Source organism: Octopus sinensis, linkage group LG3 (assembly GCF_006345805.1).
Source record: "Octopus sinensis linkage group LG3, ASM634580v1, whole genome shotgun sequence".
NCBI classification, from domain to species: Eukaryota; Metazoa; Mollusca; class Cephalopoda; order Octopoda; family Octopodidae; genus Octopus; species Octopus sinensis.
The window spans coordinates 102,560,949-102,583,282 of NC_042999.1; the positions used below are offsets into that span (position 1 = coordinate 102,560,949).

General features: G+C 37.0%; 1 protein-coding gene across 3 annotated transcripts in view; it reads left to right on the top strand.

Moving 5' to 3' along the window:
- LOC115209143 (feline leukemia virus subgroup C receptor-related protein 2) overlaps positions 1–22,334 on the top strand; it is a 203,685-nt gene that overhangs the window by 58,556 nt on the left and 122,795 nt on the right. For all 3 annotated transcript variants that reach the window (XM_029777307.2, XM_036501205.1, XM_036501206.1), the window contains exon 2: positions 613–1,196. In XM_029777307.2, the coding sequence (XP_029633167.1) occupies positions 613–1,196 (584 nt within the window). The remainder of the gene's footprint in view (positions 1–612; positions 1,197–22,334) is intronic.

Consider the following 22,334-nt stretch of genomic DNA (forward strand, 5'->3'; position numbering starts at 1 on the left):
TGCATCAGAGTACATACATAAAATATACACATCTGCATACATGCATGCATGCATACATACATACATACATACATACATACATACATACATACATACATACACACACACACACACACACACACACACACACACAAAAGTACCCTGTTGTTGATGCTGAAATTCCAATGAAGGAACCTTGGATCTAGATTAGAAACTGGTTCTTTATTGGCAAGAAATCTTGAAATAAACTGAATAATGACATACATACATACATGCATGCATGCATGCATACATGCATGCATGCATACATACATACATACATACATGTGTGTGTATGTATGCATGTGTGTGTGTTATACATGGGGCTTTGTACAGTTTCTGTACCAATTTGATTCATAAGTTATTGGTTGGCCTGTGGCTATAGGAGAAAATACTTGCCTAAAGTGTCACTGAATGGAACTGAACTGAAAACCATGTACTTTCAAAACTTAACTTCTGAACCACACAGCCATGCTTGGAGCTTTGAAAGGACAAGGCTGTTAATAATTCTGTAATTTATGTGTGTGCGTATGTGTGTGTGTTTTATGGGCTTTAAAAAAAAATTTATGTTTTCTCTTCCTTTTGATATTTTAGGTAAGACATCAACAAAACCTGCTGTGGCTGCAAATCAAGAGGGAGATGAGGCTAAACTGAATCCCGATTCAGATACCAACAAAAATGAAACATCCCAATTGGATGATTCAAAAGTCCATCCACTGAATGTTTTTAAACGACGATGGATTGTATTAACTCTCTTCTGCTTTTTTTCAATGAGCAATGCTTACCAATGGATTCACTTAAATATCGTTGCTAATATCATAGAGACATACTATAATGCCAGTTTACCAACAGATGAATATCAGAGAGAATTGGCGGTGGACTGGCTTTCTATGGTTTATATGCTTGCATATATTCCATTAATTTTTCCAGCGTCATGGCTTCTGGATCGAAAGGGTCTTCGAGTGATAATCATCTGTGGAACACTGCTGAACTGTGTAGGAGCATGGTTGAAGTGTATAAGTGCATCACCAGATCGCTTCTGGTTGTTGATGATTGCACAGACAATTTGTGGCATTGCTCAAATTTTTGTTCTTGAAGTGCCACCTCGGTTGGCTGCTGTTTGGTTTGGGCCAAATGAAGTGTCAACGGCAACATCTATAGGAGTATTTGGCAACCAGGTATGTATGTTTCAAATGATTTCATTGAAAAAATTGGTTTTGTTAATTGATTGGTAATTGATTTCATATACATTTAAGTATTTATTTTGCAAGATTCTTGATGTGAAATCATGTGTTGAAACAAATATTGTTATATTTTTGGATGGTCATTTTTTTTTTACCAAATATATATCTATTCATTTATATATTTATTTATTCTTTGTATATATTTATTCTATATATTTATTCTTCACTCTGAAGAACTAATATATAGTGCATGTGTTTATTTGGCAAAGAAAAAAAAGATCATCCTGAAATAAAGTAATATGATTTCAAATAATTTTTGAAAGTAAACCACAGAATTGTAATACAGTTGGTAATCCTTTATTGGAAAGACTTGGAGCTGGAAGTATTTCGGATTTCAGATTTTAGAATGGTTTTACCTATAATATGTCATGTCACAGCTTGGGGATGAAATCCAAGTCTAAATACATTATTTATTTTCATTTCATTATACAGTCTATGATGATGATGATAATCATCATCATCATTTAATGTCTGCTTTCCATCCTGGCATGGGTTGGACAGTTTGACTGAAAACTGGTGAGTTTGGGGGAGGGGCTGTACCAGGTTCCAATCTGGTTTGGCATGGTTTCTACAGCTGGATGTCCTTTCTAACACCAACCACTCCGAGAGTGTAGTGGGTTATTTTTAAGTGCCACTGGCACGTGTACCAATGACCTGACATTGGCATCAGCCATGACTATGGTCTCACTTAGTTTGACAGGTCTACACAAGCACAGTATATTGCCAAAGGTCTTGGTCACCTGTCACTGCCTCCATGAGGTTTGAATGGTGCTTTTTATGTGCCACCAACATGGGTACCAGTCAGATGGCACTAGTATCAGCTACAATTATGATTTCACTTGGTTTGACAAGTCTTCACAAGCACAACATATCACCCTGGCCATGACTACAATCTCATTTGGCTTGATGGGTCTTCTCAAGCATATGTCCAAAAGGTCTTAGTTGCTTGTCATTGCCTCTGTGAGGCCCAACAGTCAAAGATCATGTTTCACCACTTCATCCTATGTCTTCCTGGGACTACCTCTTCCACAGGTTCCCTGATGCATATGTTATGAAAAGTTATTTAATTACTAAAGCCCTGGAGCACTGGCCGTTGATGAATTTTCTCTACCATTCTTGACTCTAGGCTGTTTTTTCTGCATCTCTCCAGTTGGATCCCTACTTTTTCCTTTTCAGATGTCGCTGCACCATGCCATATATTTCTCCAAAGGAAGCTTTCCTCTCCCAGATCCTGTTGATTTTGAATTGCCGTTAGTGCTTCTGTAACTTTGCGTTTTTCTAGGTAAGGGTGTTAGCTCTACTTAAAACCATTTTTACCACAGGGATGAGGTGGTCCATATTAGTCTGACCTCTACCTTTTGATCTGTCAGCCATGAGAAGCCCTCTCATGGGCTTGTGCTCTGCAGGCAGGCATAGCACACAGGGTCAATAAGGCATACAAGCCACCACATCAAATCACCCTGTGGTGGTTATCATGAAAAGTTTTACATAAATTTTGTACTTGTCCAGTTTTCAACATGTAAGTTTCATTTTGGGAGCATCACTTTTCAGTTAAACAAATTGGTTATTATACTTTCACTTTATTGCAGGGGTTCTCAACCATTTGTTTTTATCTATGGGCCCCTTTGATTACTATTTTATTCTGGTGGGCCCCTCCATAGCATAGCCATTCCATGTTTAAAAACTAGTCTTTTGAAACTTCTATCAAAATTCCTATTTTGTTTTTCACACATTAACTTCTGTAGGTTGAACTATGTCAAATGTTGGAGAAAGAAGCCTAGTTGTTTCTGGCAGTATGAAGAGGTGCTAAAAAGCTCCTGGCTTTAAAGGGCATTGTGAAAGGCCTGGTTAGAGGCTCAACCTTCCAAGTTCTTTTACAGGGTTTAGAAAAACTGAAGAACTGCTGCAATAAATGTGTGAATCTGAGAGGGGAATATGTTGAATAAAATAATAATTAACTGATCCTCCTGTATTTTCTTTTATCCCCTTGTGCATACCTATACATACATCTAAAGCAAAATATTTTCAGAGTCCCTTAAAATACTCTTATGGATCTCCAATTTAGTATTTTGTTGCGTGGTCCCCCAAAAATCTTATACTGGCCTTCAGGGCCATCCCAATACTTATTTTAAATCTGGTATTTATTCTATTGGTCTCTTTACCCAAACTTAGTCTTGAGGATGTAAACAAACTGACACCAATTTTCTAGTGCAGGGTTGTGTGTAAAAAAAAACAAACAAACTCAAAGACTCTCTCACACACACAGAGTTTACATCTGTCAAATTCACTCACAAGGCATTGGTTGATCTGGCACTATAGTAGAAGACACTTGCCTAAGGTGCCATGCAGTGGGACTGAATCCAAAACCATGTAGTTGCAAAGCAAATGCTTGACCACACAACCATGTCTGCACCTAATTTTTTTTAAAGAGTTTCTGAGAACTGTCAGGAAAGTTCTATTTGTGGTGTTCTTCTCACTTGAAAAATAATTCTCCATTTTGACAAGTTTTGGATTTTTGAGATTTAAGCTAAAAGATTGTCAGTTGAAATGATATGTTTTCATTAAGTTGCTTGTTTCCAGAAATAGTTTTAAATCCAGTATTCCTTCCTTCCTAGTGAACAGAATGCTAAAGTGCTTTAAAAGAAAATGAAAAAAGCAACAAACAAACCAAAAACTCTATTTGAATGCTAATGACGTAGCTAAGTTACTGTTTTAATTCTTGTTTTATCAAGTGGAGGCAGAAGAAGCATCTGTGATTCTTGCAACTCCATGCTCCTCTTGCCAGATTAGTGATGCTGAATTGGCTAAATTTCTGTGGATGAGAAGGCACTTCCAAATGGCTGCAGTTCTGGGTAGGATTGGTTGGGAAAAGTGTTTAGTACAGGGTATCGAGAAGACACAGTATTAGTGATTTGTGTAAAAGAGGTGGATTCTCTAAGTAAGCTTGATGAAAGAAGTGCATCATGTAGATAACTTGTTAGTTCAGAGGAACAGAAACCATTAGAGCTGTGGTTCTCAACTGGAAGTCCATATGGCCTTTTGGGGGTCCATATAAATTTTTGCTGTTAAAGTTCAGGTATAATAAACTGCTGATTATTTATTATGGCCAGATTCCATCCTGAACTGCAGCAACAAAGTCCACCAGACACACTTCTTGGTTTGACATCACTGCCTCAAGGTCCTAGATACATTCTAGACCAGTGTCTGCGATCATGTGGGTTCCACATGACTAATTTAAATACTTCCAATTCAGGGTGGCACATGCAGTGACCAGATAGTTGTAGATGTCTTTGCTTATAATTCTTCCATAAACAAAACATTAAAAATTTTTTTTACAATTCCTTATAATATTTAATTATAAAAATACAATAAGTTTTTTTTTATATATATCTTTGCATATATCTTTATGTACCACCTGCACCTACTGTGCAGGTGGTACATAAAAAGCACCATTTGAGCGCGGCCATTGCCAGTACCACCTGACTGGCCCTCATGCCGGTGGTACGTAAAAGCACCCACTACACTCTCGGAGTGGTTGGCGTTAGGAAGGGCATCCAGCTGTAGAAACTCTGCCAGATCAGATTGGAGTCTGGTGCAGCCATCTGGTTTGCCAGACCTTAGTCAAATCGTCCAACCCATGCTAGCATGGAAAGTGGACGTTAAACGACGATGATGATGATGATCTTGAATGGCTATGGGGGTCCAGTTGAGCAAGATAGGAATCAAAGGGGACTATTGGCAAAAATGGTTGAGAACCATTGTATCAGAGTTACTATGAAAGAAACAGTGAGAAAACAAAGTGCATCTAATGTGAGTTGTTCTTAAATTTGGTGGAATGTCAGCTATTGATTAGTTTTAGAGAAGAAAAAGCTTAAACTTTAGAAATGTAGTTTTAGCAATGTAATTGATTTGAAATTTATTACAAATTTTATACATGAGAACTAAAAAACTAAACACGTTCTGCTTACAAAAGAATTTGTCTCTATGATAAATAAATTTGATTGTTTGCTGCAAAGAAACATCTGCAACAATAGTTTCCAAGGAGTCTGCACCCTAGTGTGTGTGTGTGTGTGTATGTGTGTGTGTGCATGTGTCTATACATACATGTATGTATATATGAATGCATGTGTGTATGTATGTGTGCTTATATTGTGCATGTGTTTGTGTATGTGTGTGTGTGTGCATGTATGTATACATACATTTATGTATATATGAATGCATGTGTGTATGTATGTGTGCATGTGTTGTGCATGCGTGTTTATGTGTGTGCATGCATTTATAGGATGTGATGTGTGTGTGAGAAAGAGATAGATAGAAAAGATAGATAGTGAGAGGAGTGCAAAAAAAAGCATGTGTGAGAGAGAACACATGCAAAATAAACTTGTATAGATGTATTTTTATACAAACGATAAATCTGACAGATTTTTTTTTTTAGTGTTTCAAATCTGTCAGATGATTGCATAATTAATGTGATTTTTCTCTGTTTATACTATTGATAATGTGATAATCAATCTGTTTATGTCTTTGATAATGTCATTTTCAACCTGTTTATATCACTGAGATTATTATTTTCAATCCATTTCAGCCATTAGTTATCATTTTTCCTGATGGCAAAAGTTTAAATGTGTCCGTATATTTTGAAATTAATATTTATTGCAGAGATCAATGATGATTTTTTTTTTCTTTCTGTTATGTTTTCATTAATTTATGGATATCAACACCTGTGTTAATTCACTCTTTTGCTTTGTATCTTATATTAACATATCTCATATAATGCTTATGAATGCTTTGTGAGTTTAAAAGTTGTTTTGGAAAGAAATAGTGATAATGGGGGTTTTGTAAAATATTGGTTTCAAATTTTGGCATAAGGCCAGCAATTTCAACTGGTACTTATTTTATCAACCCCTAAAAGAGTAAAAGACAAAGTGGATCTCAGTGGAATTTGAACTCAAAATGTACAAACAGGCAAAATGCCATTAACCCTTTTGTTACTAATCTGGCTAAAACCGGCTCTGGCTCTGTGGTAAAATGTCTTGTTTTCATAAGTTTTGAATTAAAATCTTCCACCAAGCCTTAGTCACAATTTATGTTCCTAACACTAGCTGAATGATAACTAAGTTATTTTACTAAATTCTTTGTTATATTTTAAATATTTGAAAAAACACAGAGCATCTCAAAATAAATACAGTAACAAAAGGGTTAAAGCATTTTGCCAGGTGTGCTAATGATTCTGGCAGTTTGCCACCATGGGGTTTAGCAAAATACAAAAAAATTACTTCATATTCATTTTTTATTAGATGCTGGGTTGTTTTTCCTAATGACCTACTGTTATCTGACCTTCATGAAAGTAGTTGGAGTTGTTGTTTAGCGCCAATTCAGTCCATCAGACTGACAAAATATGATTTTTCTGGCATAGTATATGGCATAAACAAATAGTTCAAACATTGAAACTTCATTACCATCTTTCCAAATCCTGTTGCTTTTCATTTTGAAATTTTAATCCTTTACAGTTGTCTTGGTGTATAAGTAAACCTACTCTTTTGGCTGCAAATTCATCATCATCATCATTTAACCCTTATGTTACCAACCCGGCTGAAACCAGCTCTGACTCTATAGTACAAATGTCTTGTTCCATAAGTTTTGAATTGAAGTTTTCCACCAAACCTTAGTCACAATTTATGTTCCTAACACTAGCTTTATGATAACTAAGTTATTTTACTAAATTCTTTGTTATATTTAAAATCAATTGAAAGAAACACAGAGCATCTCAAAATAAATACAGTAACAAAAGTGTTAATGTCCTTCTTCCATGTTGGCATGGTTTGTTTGACAGGAGCTGGCCAGGCAGAAGACTACACCATACTTTTACGGCTGGATGCCCTTTCAAATGCCAACCACTTTACAGTGTGGGCTGGATGTTTTTTAAGTGACACCAACACTAGCAGAGTCACGAAGTAACTTTGCAAGACCTGGTCTGATAAAAGTAACTTGTATGCTGGAAAATACAGTATTCTCAAAAATGCTTCAGTCCAGAACATCTGATTTTTATTATTTTTTCTTTCCCATATAATATTCCTAGGACTCTATTTATCAATATTTTCTTAATTTCTGTAAATATGATATGGTGTAATTTGTAGGAAATTTGGCTGCCATTTCTAGCAAGTCGACTGACTTCCTAGAACCTTTCTTTGTTGACATGTCAAGAGAATAAATATCTTCCCTTAGGGAGAATAGCATTAAAGAATTAGCCTATTTATTTGTGAATGTATTTCTAACAATAATACTCCACATGATTTTAGTAAATTTTAAATAATAAAATAACTGTTATTATATCTAATCTGTTGGTATATTAAACACTGTCACTTTAAACTCAGCTTGAAAGGTTTAGTCGAAGAAATTGACCCCAATGCTTATTATTTATATAGTCTTATACTTGTTACATGAGTCTTTTTTGTCAGACTGCTAAGTTACAGGGATGTCAACAAATCAACATCAGTTGTCCTTGGCATGAGGCCAAACACAAAAACATGCTGTATATATATATATTATATATATATATAATATATATATATATATATATAATATATATATTATATATATATATATATATACACGACAGGCTTCTTTCAATTTCTGTCTACCAAATCCACTCACAAGGCTTGTTTAATTTTTTATTGTTAACACCGAACTACAAGCGTTCAATGGTTAGAGGTCAGAGACCGGTTGGTATCAAGGATTAAGTCATCCTCTATTAATCATTTATTAACTTAAGGTGAGTAGGTTATCTACTATATATGAAAGCAGAGTATTGCATGCATTATGGGTGAATAGCCTGAGAGGTGCCAGTCTTTTAAAATTGTTTTGGAACCAATCAAAGAATTTGGTAGATGGAAACTGTATGGAAACCCTTTGGACGTGTGTGTATCAACACTATATATACAGGCAGTGCATTGAAAAGATACGCTACATTATTTAGTTCCCTGGGAGTTATGTTCCTTTCTTTTGGTCAATTTGCCTTTCATTCTTGGTGCTGGAGTCAATATAATCATAAAGTTGGTTATAGTGCTCCAGCATGGCTGCAGTTCAATGATTAAGACTGCAAAGAGAAACTTTAAAAAAATAACAAATGAATAAAAAGCATAACTAGTTTTTCTGTCAACAATTAGACTATCTGATCTACATTTGGTTAACTAAAAAGAAATTGCATTCTACCATCACAATATATCTCATTAGTTAATTAAAGCTATTTTTGAAAAATGAACTGAAGAAAATTCTGGTGAAATATTTGCATTCTTCATATTTTCCTGATCTTCCCTCTTCATATCGTGTTTCAAGAATCAGAAAAATGACTAAAACCAATGCAAAAGCCAATCTTTTAAAAATCACCTGAATTTTTATCTCACAGGATATTAAAAATATTCTCTGTTCTTGTTGGTCTGTCAAAAGATTTCTAATACAATATCAAGTCCACATAGTTTTAGAAAAAGGAGAGACAATCGGCTGATTATATTGATGCAAATACTTGGCTGGTTTTGACTTATTTTATTATCTAACACGAAAGAATTGAATGCAAAGTCAAATCTCAGCAGGATTAGAATTGAGTGAGAATATTGAGAATGCAATGTGACATGACTGAATACTGCAAGATATTTTGTCTAATGTTCTACTGATTCTGTGAATCCAATAAAAATAGAAGACAATATTAGATTTTAAAATGTCAATCCTGCATTTTTGATTTTCTGCTATTTTTGAAGAGGAGTTAGACTGAAGTGATTTAAAGCATTTTGTTAAGAACATTGGCCATAAAATGATCTGATCAATTGGATTGATCTTTCAAAGGAAATTGAATGATCAATGCAAAGAATGGTTCTTTTATCTTTTATTTGTTTCAGTCATTGGACTGTGGCCATGCTGGGGCACTGCATTGAAGGGTTTAGTCAAACAGTTCAATCCAGTACTTTTTTTTTTATAAACCTGGTATTTATTCCTTTGGTCCCTTTTTGCTGAGCTGCTAAGTTATGGGTATGTAAAGGAAAACAACACTACTAGTCAAGTGGTGGTAAGACATGCATGCAACCCCCCCCCCCACACACGCACCCATGTGTGCATACACACATATATTACATAATGATTTTCTTTTATTTTCCACCTACCAAATCTATTCCCAAGGCTTTGGTTGGCTCAAGGCTAAAGCAGAAGACACTTAGCCAAGGTGCCAAGCAGTGGGACTGACCATGAAATCATGTGTTTCAGAATCAAAATTATTATCACACATCTGAAAAATTTTATTAACATCTCAATTAGGAAAACAATAACATTGTTTGGTTATGCTTTGAATGGGTATATCGTTGTTTCACTACATGAAGGACAAGGAAGTGCATGTAAGCCAATGCAGAACAAATATATCAAAGGACTTTGTTCATATAGCTGGAGATTTTTGATTTTTGTGATGATATGGATATTTTCCACCTATAAACATTGCTGAAAGTTGTACATGTATCTTCTTCCAATCTGCCTGCCTTTCTATCTGTCTATTTATCTGTCTGTGTCTGTCTACACACACACACACACACACACACGTATATTAGTCATTTAATGCTTGCTTTCCATGCTGGCATGGGTTGGATGGTTTGACTGAGGGCTGGCAAGCCAGATGGCTGCATCAGGCTCCAATCCAATCTGGCAAAGTTTCTACAGCTGGATGCCCTTCCTAACGCCAATCACTCCAAGAGTGAAGTGAGTGCTTTTTATGTGCCACTGGCATGAGTGCCAGTCAGGTGGAACTGGCATTGACCACACATTAATGGTGCTTTTTACGTGCCATTGGCACAGGACCAGTCAGCCAGCACTGGTATCGACCACACTCAGATGGTGCATTTTATGTGCCATTGGCATGGGAGCCAGTCAGGTGGCACTGGCAACGATCATGCTTGAATGGTGCTTTTTACATGCCACTGGCACAGGACCAGTTAGGTGACACTGGCATCGACCACGCTTGAATGGTGCTTGGCCACAACACTAACTTCACTTGCTCAACAGGTCTTTGCAAGCGCAGATTTTGTCCAATGATTGTGGCCCAACGTTCAAAGGTCGAGCTTCTCCATTTTATCCAAGGTCTTCCTGGGTCTACCTCTTCCATAAGTTTCCTCTACTGCTAGGGTGTGACACTTTTTCACACAGCTGTCCTCATCCATATGCAACTCATGACTATACCAGCGCAGTCATGTACCATATGTGATGCTTCTAATGTCCAACTTTTCTCTTAGGCCGCTTACATTCTGTCGTGTGTGATCACTGACATTATACATCCAGCAGAGCATATTAGCTTCATTCCTTGCAAACTTACGCATGTCCTCAGCAGTTACAGTGCATGTTTTACTGCCATGTAGCATGGCTGTTCGCACACATGCATCATACAGTCTACCTTTTACTCTGAGTAAGAGGCCCTTTCTCACCAGCAGAGGTAGGAGCTCTCTGAACTTTGCCCACGCTATTTTTATTGTAGCAGCTACACTCTCAGAGCATCCACCCCCGCTACTGACTAGGTCACCTAGGTGATGGAAGCTATCAACTACTTGTAGTTTTTTCCCCCTGGAATGTGACGGAAGCTGTTTTCTGCACATTTTCAGTGTTTATAGCCCCTGAGCATTTGCCATGCACAAAAACTATTTTCCCAATTAGCCTTCCTTTTGATATTGCTGCACCTCTTATGTGTCCTTAGCTTACACTGGGTACATCCTATGGAGTTTCTTTGGTCCCCACGACGCAGAATATTGGCAAAGTTTTTTCTTATCTGCTTCCACTCTGGCTAAGTAAACCTATATCCTAGCTTCCCTTCTGGCAAGCTGATACAATTCCCTGCTACCACTGTTCTTCCAGTCCTTCCATGCCTGTTTCTTTTCCCTAATGGCCCTGTCAACTACATTGTTCCACCACCACACTACCTTGGGTCGAAAGGAGACTTTACACCATCCACTGATCTGGTCAATAGCCCTCAACAGGTTGTCCCATAGAAACCTCCAGTTGTCTTCCACATCATGTGATGTTATATCCCCCTCTATTTCATCAAAAGCTTCAAGTAATATGTCTCTAAATCTCTGCCCATTCGCAGGATCCTTAAGCTTCCAGACCCTTCTTCTCCATGCTCTTCTTCTTCTGTACTAATCTATGTTGTGGGGTGCATTCTTCACCTGGGAAGGTTTTGGCATTTATAAGTAGCCATCTTCCCCATTTTCTAGCGAGGATGTAATTAATTTGACTTGTGTGTCTACCAGATCGGTAGGTGAATAGGTGACTGGCAGGTTTCCTGAAGTCAATATTACAAACCACAAGATCATTTGCATTGCAGAACTCCAGCAGCCTGGTTCCTTCTTTATTGTGGGAACCAAAACCATTGCCTCCATGTATGCCATGGACGCTCCCTGCATATTGTCCAACATGCCCATTAAAGTCGCCAGCCACAAAGGGAAGGTCCCTGTCATTCATTGACGAGGTAGTCTGCAAGAGGGTGTCATAAAATCAGCCTTTCTGTTCATCAGGTAGCCCTGGCTGAGGGGCATAGGCCGAGATAATGGTTGCTAACACATGTTGAAGCACTAATCTTATCTTAAGTATTCTATCACAGACTCTGACTACCTCGATTGCCTTATCAACCTATTTCTCTGCAAGAAGTATACCCATGCCCTCAATCCCATCAGTGTTCCCTGCCCAGAAAATCTTATATCTATGTTCATTGCCTGTGAAGAACCTAGCAGAACTTACTCTCCACCTTGCTTCTTGGATGCAGCACAAATCTACACGTCTCCATTCAAACATCATACACACACGCACGTGCGCGCACGCACACACACACACACACACACACACACACACGTATATATATACATGCTGTGTGTTAAATAAAAGTAAGTACAGGGGTTCAATTCGTTTGACTAAAATTCTTCAAGGTAGTATCCCAGTATGGCCTGGCCACAGTCTAATGACTGAAACAAATTAAAGATAACAGATAAAGTGTACACACACACACATGCACGCACTCACACACACAATATAAAACAAAAAGAAATCATTTTTTTGTCATGCAAAACTTTTGAAAAAAATCTATCAATATTTCCAAGACTGAGATATCATAGCTCTCTCTGTAACTTGCAAATCCTCTTCAAGATAATGGCTTGTCAAAGTTAATCTTATTCTAGATTTAATGACTTTCCTTTTAAGATAGGAATTTCTGCTAAATGTAGCAGCATGTTTTCTAGTGAAAGATATTGTTTTAGTGATAGAATTTTTCAGGAATAAAACTTCAATAAAAATTCATCTATAAGATGAATTTTTATTCATGTTACAGAAGTTCATTAATTTAATGTTAGATTGTTTCCATTTGCAGTTCGTTTCATGTCATTTTTTTCCCCTGCCCACAAATGAATATTAAATGGATTCTTGAGAAAAGGTTAAAATCCTCTTCTTTAGCTTTGAAGTATTAAAATCTGCAGTTGGCTTCTTTTATTTTTTGAATCATTTAACCCAACAGCAAAAGTAATGCATTCATGTTTCTTGTGATTGGTTAATGTGAGGAATAAAACATATTACCAGTCATGAGTTGATTCTCCCTGACCTGAAGTTTGATTCAATATACAATACAGGAATTAATTGAATTAATTGCTGTTATCTTTGCTATTATAAATGAAGGTGGCTGTGGGGTAAGAAGCTTGCTTCTCAATCACATGGTTCTGGGCTCAGTCCTGCTGTGTGGCACCTTGGGCTGACCAAAGCCTTGTGAGTGGATTTGGTAGACAGAAATTATAAAAGGTACTTTTTTTCTGTCAAGGGCTTATAGGCCCCATTATTAGATTATTTTCCTTAGTCATTGCACAGTGATTGCTATAAGCTTTAGGCTTATATAGATACCATTATTATTATTTACAGGATTGTAAAACTTGGTGCCGTATAACAAAACCATTTGCACTGAAAGCATATAGAAAGTTTGTTTCCAAAAACAACTACAAACTAATATAGTTCTTAAATTTGACAGAAACAGGGAGGCTAATTCACTGTGTAATGGTAACACATTTAGTCATGTGAACAAAGGGATGTAGGTTTGTGTTCCATGCAGATAGGAAAGCCTACTTTTTTCTGCTGAGGTCTTATATGCCCCATTATTAGACTGCTTTCCTTAATCATTGCACGGTGATCGCTATAAGCTCTAGGCTTATATAGATACCATTATTATTATTTACAGGATTGTAAAACCTGGCGCCGTATAACAAAACAATTAGCATCAAATGCACACATATGTATATGTGTGTGTTTGTCCCCTTCACCAGTCACTTCACAACCAGCGTTCATGTGTTTACATCCCCTTAATTTAGCAGTTTGGCAAAAGAAACTGATACAATAAGTACCAGGCTTAAAAAAAATAAGTTCTGGGGTCAATTCATTCGACGAAAAATTCAAGGTAGTGCCCCAGCATGGCTGCAGTCTAATTAAAAGATAAGTTAATTAAAATGGATTGTCAAGGCTTGTTGGCACAGGCATAACTAGGTGGATAAGAAGCTCCAATTGCAACCACATAGTTTCAGGTTCAACCTTGGGTTGACCAGTACCTGGTGAGTGGATTTGTTAGCTGGAAACTGTATGGAAGCTTGTTGTATATATTTGTGTGTGTCTATGTTTTTGTGTTTGAACTTTTCCCTCCACTGCTTTACATCCAATGCTGGTTTGTTTATGTCCCTGTAACCTAGCAGTTCAGCAAAACAAAAACAAAAAAACTGATAGAATACTAACCTTAAAAAAAAAAATTACTGGAGTTGACTTGTTCGATTAAACCCTTCAAGACAGTGCCACAGTCCAATGACTAAAAGATGTAAAAGATAAAAGATATCCATGAAAAGTAAAAGATCCATCAATCCAATTATTTTTGTTTCACTTTGCTATTTATTTCCAGAAAGACATAGTTTTACCTCTGAGTTTGTAAAAATATTGAAGCAACTTCTGTTTACTTAGCCAGTGAGCTTCCCTACAACATACTAGGATTTAAGTAAATTTTTGCTTGAAATAAATAAATTCATAACATTTTCAAATTTTATTAGTTTAGTTCATAAATGCTTTTGAAAAATTATTTAATTCATTACGAAATTTAGAGAAGCTAATTCTGATTTTAATTCAAGAAAAAAAATATCTGTTTCAGACCCAACATTGCAGAACTTATTTATTGTTACTTTTTTTAAGGTGAGATTGAACTTATTATTGCTTCTGGTAGAGGAGTAGTTTTATGGTAGAACCATATTTCAAATAGGACACAAATTGTTCCACCAAATTTAACCAAATTTAAGTTTTCATAGCCAAGTTCTCTCCAAAATTTTCCAATCTCATCAAATTTACATCAAAACTATTCTGTACAGTTACAACAACAACAATAACAACAACCACATCTATTGAGATAATGCCAACAACAACAACTTTATTATTGGCTTTATTCCTTTCATAAACTATGAAAGCTGCCATTACAGGAAATTATATTTATTTCTTCATAAATATCATTTCCTGTAATGGCAGGTTTCATTCTTTCGATTCCTAACATTCCTTCAGTAATATTATAGACTGTACCAATACCACATACAACAATTGAACTTAATAAGTAATATAGTTAGGGTGGGAAGGGCAAGGGATTGGTCCACCTTGGAGGGCAGGTACTTTTGTTTGGGGGTCTGTAGGATAGGTCAGGGGTGATAAATTCAAGGGTTGCAAATGGATACTTGTTGTTGATAACTTGCAGTGACACAGAAATGCATGCATGCATGCATACACACACACACACACACATACATACATACATACATACATACATACATACATACATGCATATATGCATGCATGCATACATACATACATGCATGCATATATGCATGCATGCATACATACATACATGCATGCATGCATACATACATACATGCATGCATATATGCATGCATGCATACATACATACATACATACATACATACAGGATGAATGCTTTCTGTGTGGCACAAGCACAGGCAAGGTCAGTTTAGGCAAGGTTTTTACAGCTGGATGCCCTTCCAAATGCCAACCACTTTACAATGTGGACTGGATGCTTTTTACTTGGCATCAGCACTGGCAGGGTCACCAAGTAACTTGCAAGACAAAGATCCTTTGAGATGGGAGGGGCATTGGAAAAGGTGAACTTGTGTCAGATGATGAGACAGAGACAGAGACTTATGAGACAGAGAGACAGAAACAGGTGTCTTGCTGTAGAAGACGTACATGTTTACCCAGTCAGAGAGAGGGGAGAAAGAGGGAAGAGAGTGAATGGAGAGAGAGAGGGGAGAGAGAGAGAGGGGAGAGAGAGAGAGGGGAGAGAGAGAGGGGAGAGAGAGAGGGGAGAGAGAGAGAGGAGAGAGAGAGATTAAGAATGAAGACAGAAATTGGTGTGTTGCTGTAAAGGAGATATATAGTTACCCAGGAGAAGGAGAGAGAGTGAGAGAAAGAGAGAAAGAGAGTAAGAGTGCAAGAGAACAGCGGAGAGTAGTGGGCATACTTAGAAGGGACAGGGATCAAAATATAAATGGGATGGTTGAGTAAAAGAAGAGAGAGAGAGAGGTGGTGACAAGTGCCAGGTCATACTCTTGAGGTATGGAGATAATAATGTAAGTGGGTGGACATTGCCAAAGAAATGTGAGTAGAGAGTGGGGGAGGGGAATGCAGTGAGTAGTGAAAACCTGGGTGTATAGAGGGGATATTTGTGTGTGTGTGTGTGTGTGTGTGTGTGTGGAGGCATGTGGCTTAATGGTCTGGGTGTTGCACTCATGATTGTAGGATTATGGTTTCAATTCCTGGACCAAGCAATGTGTTCTTGAGCAAAACACTTCATTTTATGTTGCTTCCATCAACTCAGCTGTTAAAAATAAGTAATCCTGTGATGGACTGGTGGCCCCTCCAAGGATGGAGGGAATATATGTGCCACAGAATCTGGGAAATTGGCCTTATGAGCCTATGGGAAGGACCTTTTATTTCATATATATGAGTGTGTAAGTGTCTGTGTGTATGTGATTATGTCCCCTTGTATTGACCTCACATGATAGTTGTAAATAAGTATCACTGTCACATAAGCAGTATCATTCATTTCCAATATTTTGGAAGGATATGTCTGGCCAAGGGGAAATATTACTTTGCTTGGAAAACAGGTGAGAGTTGGCAGCAGGAAAGGCATCCAGCTGTTGAAAATCTGTTTCAGTTAACTCTATCTGACACATGCAAGCATAGAAAACTGGACATCAAGATGATGATGGTGACGAGGATTTTTTAACAATAGCTTTCATACTCAATTTCTTTGGAATCTTTCTACTTTAGAAAAAAAAACCGAAAAACGCCTCAAGCTTCCAATTTGTTTTTTTACCTTTTCAATTTTAAGCTAACTAATAATTCCTTGAAACTCATCAAAGGAGATATTAGTTAGCTTAAATGCTTAAGAATCTTTAGTAGTGTAATGAAGCATACTGCTAATTTCCTTAAATGTGAAGAGAGATTCAGAACTTATTAAGCATACCAGTCTGTTTTCACTTCAGCACAAAAATAATCACTTTATTTACATATCCTGCAATTTTCCTCATTTCTTTAAATAACTTCCTCTATTTTGTCTTTTAATAGAAACCATTAAGAGGGATGATTAATAATTAATATATATAAAAAAAAAATACTAATGGGCTTACACTTTGAACAAATACTATAAACTACACCCAATCTACTCTAGTAGTGCTGTTTTCATTCCCTGGTTACAAAGTATCTTATATTAGTGCTATATGTGTTGCCTACTATAGCTCTGGGCCAACCAAAGCCTTGTGAGTGTATTTGGTAGAGAGGAAAACTGAACGAAGCCTGTTGTGTGTGTGTGTGTGTGTATTAGGGATATAACTGTTTTGCAACTCCATAGTCCTGTGTCATATTCTGATGAGCTATTGCTAGAAAACATTGAAAATCAATGTTTTTTTTTTGTATTTGGTCAAAAAATTCACCCATGACTAACTTTGAAATTTTTATACTTGGTTGCATCTGGGTGGATTTCCAAAAACTAGAACCCTGGTTGAATAATAAACAAAAGGGAAAAAGATCCAAAACATTAAATCCATAACTTTTAAAAGAGCTGTATTCTGCATTCCAGAACAATAAAAAGAAAGTAACTCGTATAAAGTCAAATTAGTCAATAGTCAAGTTGTGGCAAGTCATTGGAGAGAATGAAATGCAATGGCAGGTTGGCTTTGTTCTTGCATGTAGCATGTAGTTCTTGCATGACCTTAATTGCTCACTCACAGCATTGATTACTTCTGCTGATGTCTTCTTTTGATGGCTCTTGTTTCCAGTGATTTTTTTAAAGCATTTCAAAACAGTCTTGTAGGGTAGTAAGGCTTGCAATAGCTCTGCATAATGTTCAGCTCTATAAGGACAGTCTCAAGGTCTCTCTCAAAGACTTCTCCATCGGCACAGAGACTTGGGAGACACTTGCTGCCGATCGCTCATCCTGGCGCAGCGCAATCACCACAGGAGCAGGGACAGCTGAGGAGGGACGGATTCGGTCAGCAGAGCAGAAATGCCAGATGCGGAAAGCCAGAGCCACCTGCACCAGTAGCACGGCCCCTACCCACTTCTGCCCCACCTGTGGGAGGGGCTTCCTTGCCCGGATTGGCCTCACCAGCCACCTCCAGTCTCATAGTGGCAGTTACACCAGATAATGTCAGTGGTCATTTTCGAACCCGAAGGACGAACATTATTATCATTATGTTTGGTCACTGAACCAATAGTCCTCCCAGTCATGTGAGATGAACTGGCAGACCATCTGCAATTTTTCTCTTATATGTGGCATGAGGTTAAATGCAAGAAGGGCTAAGATTGCTCACAAATTCCATCTGGCATTACTGATGTTTGGAATTTTCTGAAACTTGATGAAAGGTAGGTATCTGTTTTCATGGAAGAACCTGAAGGCACGGGTTAAGTGGAACAGAAACTTTATATCATCTCTCCAGCCAGCTTGGTCTTCAATGACATGAGTTCTATTCTGGAAGGAGCCTTGGAGTTCTTTATAACTTGTCATGAGTTCTTTGACAAAAAAATATTTGATGCTCGGTGAATTGCTTGCGCCTTCAAGCTCGTCATTCATAACAGCATGCAAGATTCTGTCCAAGACATGGTGTTGGCAGCTCACAAATTGTGACTTGTCATAGCCTTTACTCAAGAACATTCTCTACAGTTTAATCACTATCCCACTCTTTTGTCCTGTATTCACATGCGTTGTATCAGCAATAATCATTGAAATTGCACCCCACAAGTGAAATTTGTCCAAGATGCTTTTCACTCCTTCTGCAATGGTCTCAGCCTTGCCATCACACAGCTTCAGAGCAGCCAGCTTGATTTCACTTATTTCATTCTTAACGACAACTGCTTGATATTAATTTCTGTCAATATGTTTACCATCGAAATGCAGGCTCCATTCTTGATTGTGTAGTGTATCGATCAATTGTTTCTTCATTTCACCAGCTTTCTTATAGAGTGCCTTGTAAATGCCTTGCTGACCAGGAGCAGGGATATCAGTGCTCTCCGCTTACAACTGTTTGCAGCTTTGTATAGATGTTTGTTCCAGTTACAAGTCTCATACCAATTGCAGATTTGTTGTGCTCTCTTGTGGAGGAATAAGTGCCATCACTATCACTATTATTTTTATCAACTCTGTCATCTTCACCATAGTTGTACTTTTCAATCTCTTCTACTTGAGAGTCACTGTCAGTATCCAGGTTAGTTGGGTTTGATAAAAAATGGGAGGCTTCAGCATCAGAGCATCTTCTCTTGGAAGGATGGACAATATGTTTGTTTGCAGCTTTGCCTGTTGAATAGCCCACTTTGACCTTACTTTGGAGATAGATGGAATACAGCTCTTTGTCATCAGCATTGAACCATTCATTGTGGACTTTGGTGATAGTGAACAGTTCTTCCAATGGTTCAAATTTTCTTGGTGCAATTGTCATACAAATGAAGCACAATCTCGAGCTTGGACTGTATTGCATGCTCAGAAATCATTGGAAAATTCAGTTTATCTCTCCACAGTAGTGTCACCTCTCTTGATAATTCTGCCACTTTCTCATTTCTGCCTTTAACTGATTTCCCAAGAAACTGGTATTGACCAACAATCTGCTCCTTGAGTGGCATTTGGCTTTTGCTGGCCAGCGAGACTTCTTCTATAGGCACATGACCTCTAGATGAATGGGACTGGAACTGCACCAAATTTCTCCTCCATTTCTCCTTGTTCTTCTGAAGAACTTTGAAGCTTTTCTTGAATGACATACTGTTAGCAGTAATGCAGAACTCACACTAAAACTGAAACAATAAAACTGAAAGTGAAAGAAGAACTTGGTTATTTGCTTTATGACTAAGCACACTGACTCAGAAATACAATCTAATCACCACTGAAGTCTTATAAATGCTAAGAGTTTATTGAAAGCCAACTGTTAATAATTATTGCAGCAGTTGCAAGGTTGCAAGGTATTTACAGTTACATGTGTTAACCCTTAAATTAACATTTAATACATGTGCTTAATCTATATATATAAAATTCTTTGTCTCTCTGTCTATTCTCAATGCATTCTCAAACTTTTTATATAGATAATCTTCCTATAGTCAAATATAGTGCAGAACATTTTATACTTTGATGATGATGGCAACATCACATTTTGTGTGTGAGTGTGTATGTGTCTGTCAGTGTATGATCGTGCATTTGTCTGTCACTGTGTGTGTTTCTGTATTCAACGACAATGTCACATTTTGTTTATGTATGTCTATGTGTGTGTGTATGTGTGTGAGTGTTTGTGTGTTTCCGTGTTTGGTACGTTATTCAACACACATCTGGTTCATGTCTGGGGATTTCCTTTTGTGAGACTTTCTAAGAGCATGTCTTAGCCCTTCTGTTCTTATTACCTACCGTTCCTTTTCTTCATCTTCATTCTTTCATTCTCATATTGTATCCAGTCAACGTCAGCATTCAACTTCTACATTGCTCCATATCTTTTGTGATCCTTTCTCTATTATTCTCCTCAAATTCTTTGTCATATCTATTTTGGTGTTTTTGAAATAAATCTTCATTTTCCTCTTTTTCCATATTAATTTTCTCTGCTGTTCTTTGTTAAGTTTCCTTGTTGTTCAGATTTACTGCTTTTACAATAGGTTCTATGTTTCTGTTACCTATTTCATCTCCCTGATTGCTGTTTTCATTTGGTCCACTTTGGAATATTTGCATTCTAATTTTGTCAATTTCAGCATCATTTAGTCTTTTTGTTTTTAATGATATCGCTATCATCATCATCATCGTCGTTTAATGTCTGTTTTCCATGCTAGCATGGGTTGGATGGTTCAACCGGGCTCTGAGAAGCCAAGATGCTGCAACAGGCTCCAGTCTGATCTGGCAGTGTTTCTACACCTGGATGCCCTTCCTAATGCCAACCACTCCGTGTGTGTAGTGGGTGCTTTTTATGTGCCACCGTCACGGAAGCCAGTCAAGCCGGCACTAGCATCAGCCATGTTCGAATGGAAATGTTTACATGCCACTGGCATTGGTATCACAACTACAGTTTCCATTTGATTTTTATTTTGATGTTGATGTACTTGACTCAATAGATCTCAAATTTCTTTGCCTACTAAGTTTCTCAATGAAGTGTATGTTTCACAATGAAATTATTATCTGAGTTTAACAAGGCTGTGTAAAAAGCTTTCAAAACATCTGTATAGTCCTCTCTAGTTCATTTTTATGCATTTTGCTTCAAGTGGTGTTTTGGTGGCGTCACTACAGCTCTGAGGTTTAGATTATCCTGGTTCTGGTTATCTAGTCAATTATCTTTTTGAGAGTTTGTTCCAACAAAGACCGATCTAGCATGAGATTTGATTTGTTTCTATAAGAACATTGATGTTGACTTTAGGAGACAGGTCTATCTATTTAGAGTTAACTTTTTGACAGATCTCTGCTTCTGACTTCTTTAAATAGATATGTTTTTCATATTGTAATTGCATAAGGTTTCTCCCTATTTTTTTTCCTTCGCCAGATATATCTCCAGGTTTAGTGGTGTTTTAAACTCTGTGATTATTTGTTCCATTTGTGTTTGTTTGTAGAAAATTGTTTTTCTTTTGTCTTGTTGTGCTCCACTTTTAACATGTTTACATGTGTGTATGTGCATGCGTGTGTGTGTGTGGTGTAAATATTACATAGTTTATAAATATTAAAATGTGTTCATGTCTGTATAAACGATTGGATGTATACATGATTAATTAATTAATTAATTAATTTAGGTACTTACTGTATATTTAGTGGATATGTTTACCAGACTTAATTACGTTGCATTTGATTTTTTTTACACATGTCACACTGAGATATCATGCATGGAAGAAACCATAATTCATACAACAATAATCTTTTGTTTCTTTTACTTTTAAAGAAGTTTTGCTTTTAAAGAACTTTTCCCTCAAATATATTGCAATGTTTTTCCATTTTGCTGATTTTGGGAGGAAGTTTCATGTTATTTTGTTGTTGTTGTTGTTATCATCATCATCATTATTATTAGGATGTTGAACTGGTGGAACTTTTAGAGCATTGGGGAAAAAATACTTCATAATATTTCTCCTGAGTCATTCCACTCTGAGGTCAACTTAGCTTTTCATCATTTCAGGATTGATGAAATAAGTACCAGTTAAACAATGAGGTCAATGTAATCAACTACTTCCCTGGCTACAAATTTCAGACTTAATGCCTTTAGTAGATAGCATTATTATTGTTGTTATTATTATTATTATTATTATTATTATTATTATTAGGATGTTGAACTGGTGGAACTGTTAGAGCATCGGAAAAATACTTTATAGTATTTCTCCTGAGTCAATCCACACCGAGTTCAAATTCCACTGAGGTCAACTTTGTCTTTCATCATTCAGAGTTGATAAAATAAGTACCAGTTGACAACTGGTGTTGATGTAATCAACTTTATACTCTTCCCCAAAATTGTTGCCTTTGCGCCAAAAGTTCAAACCACC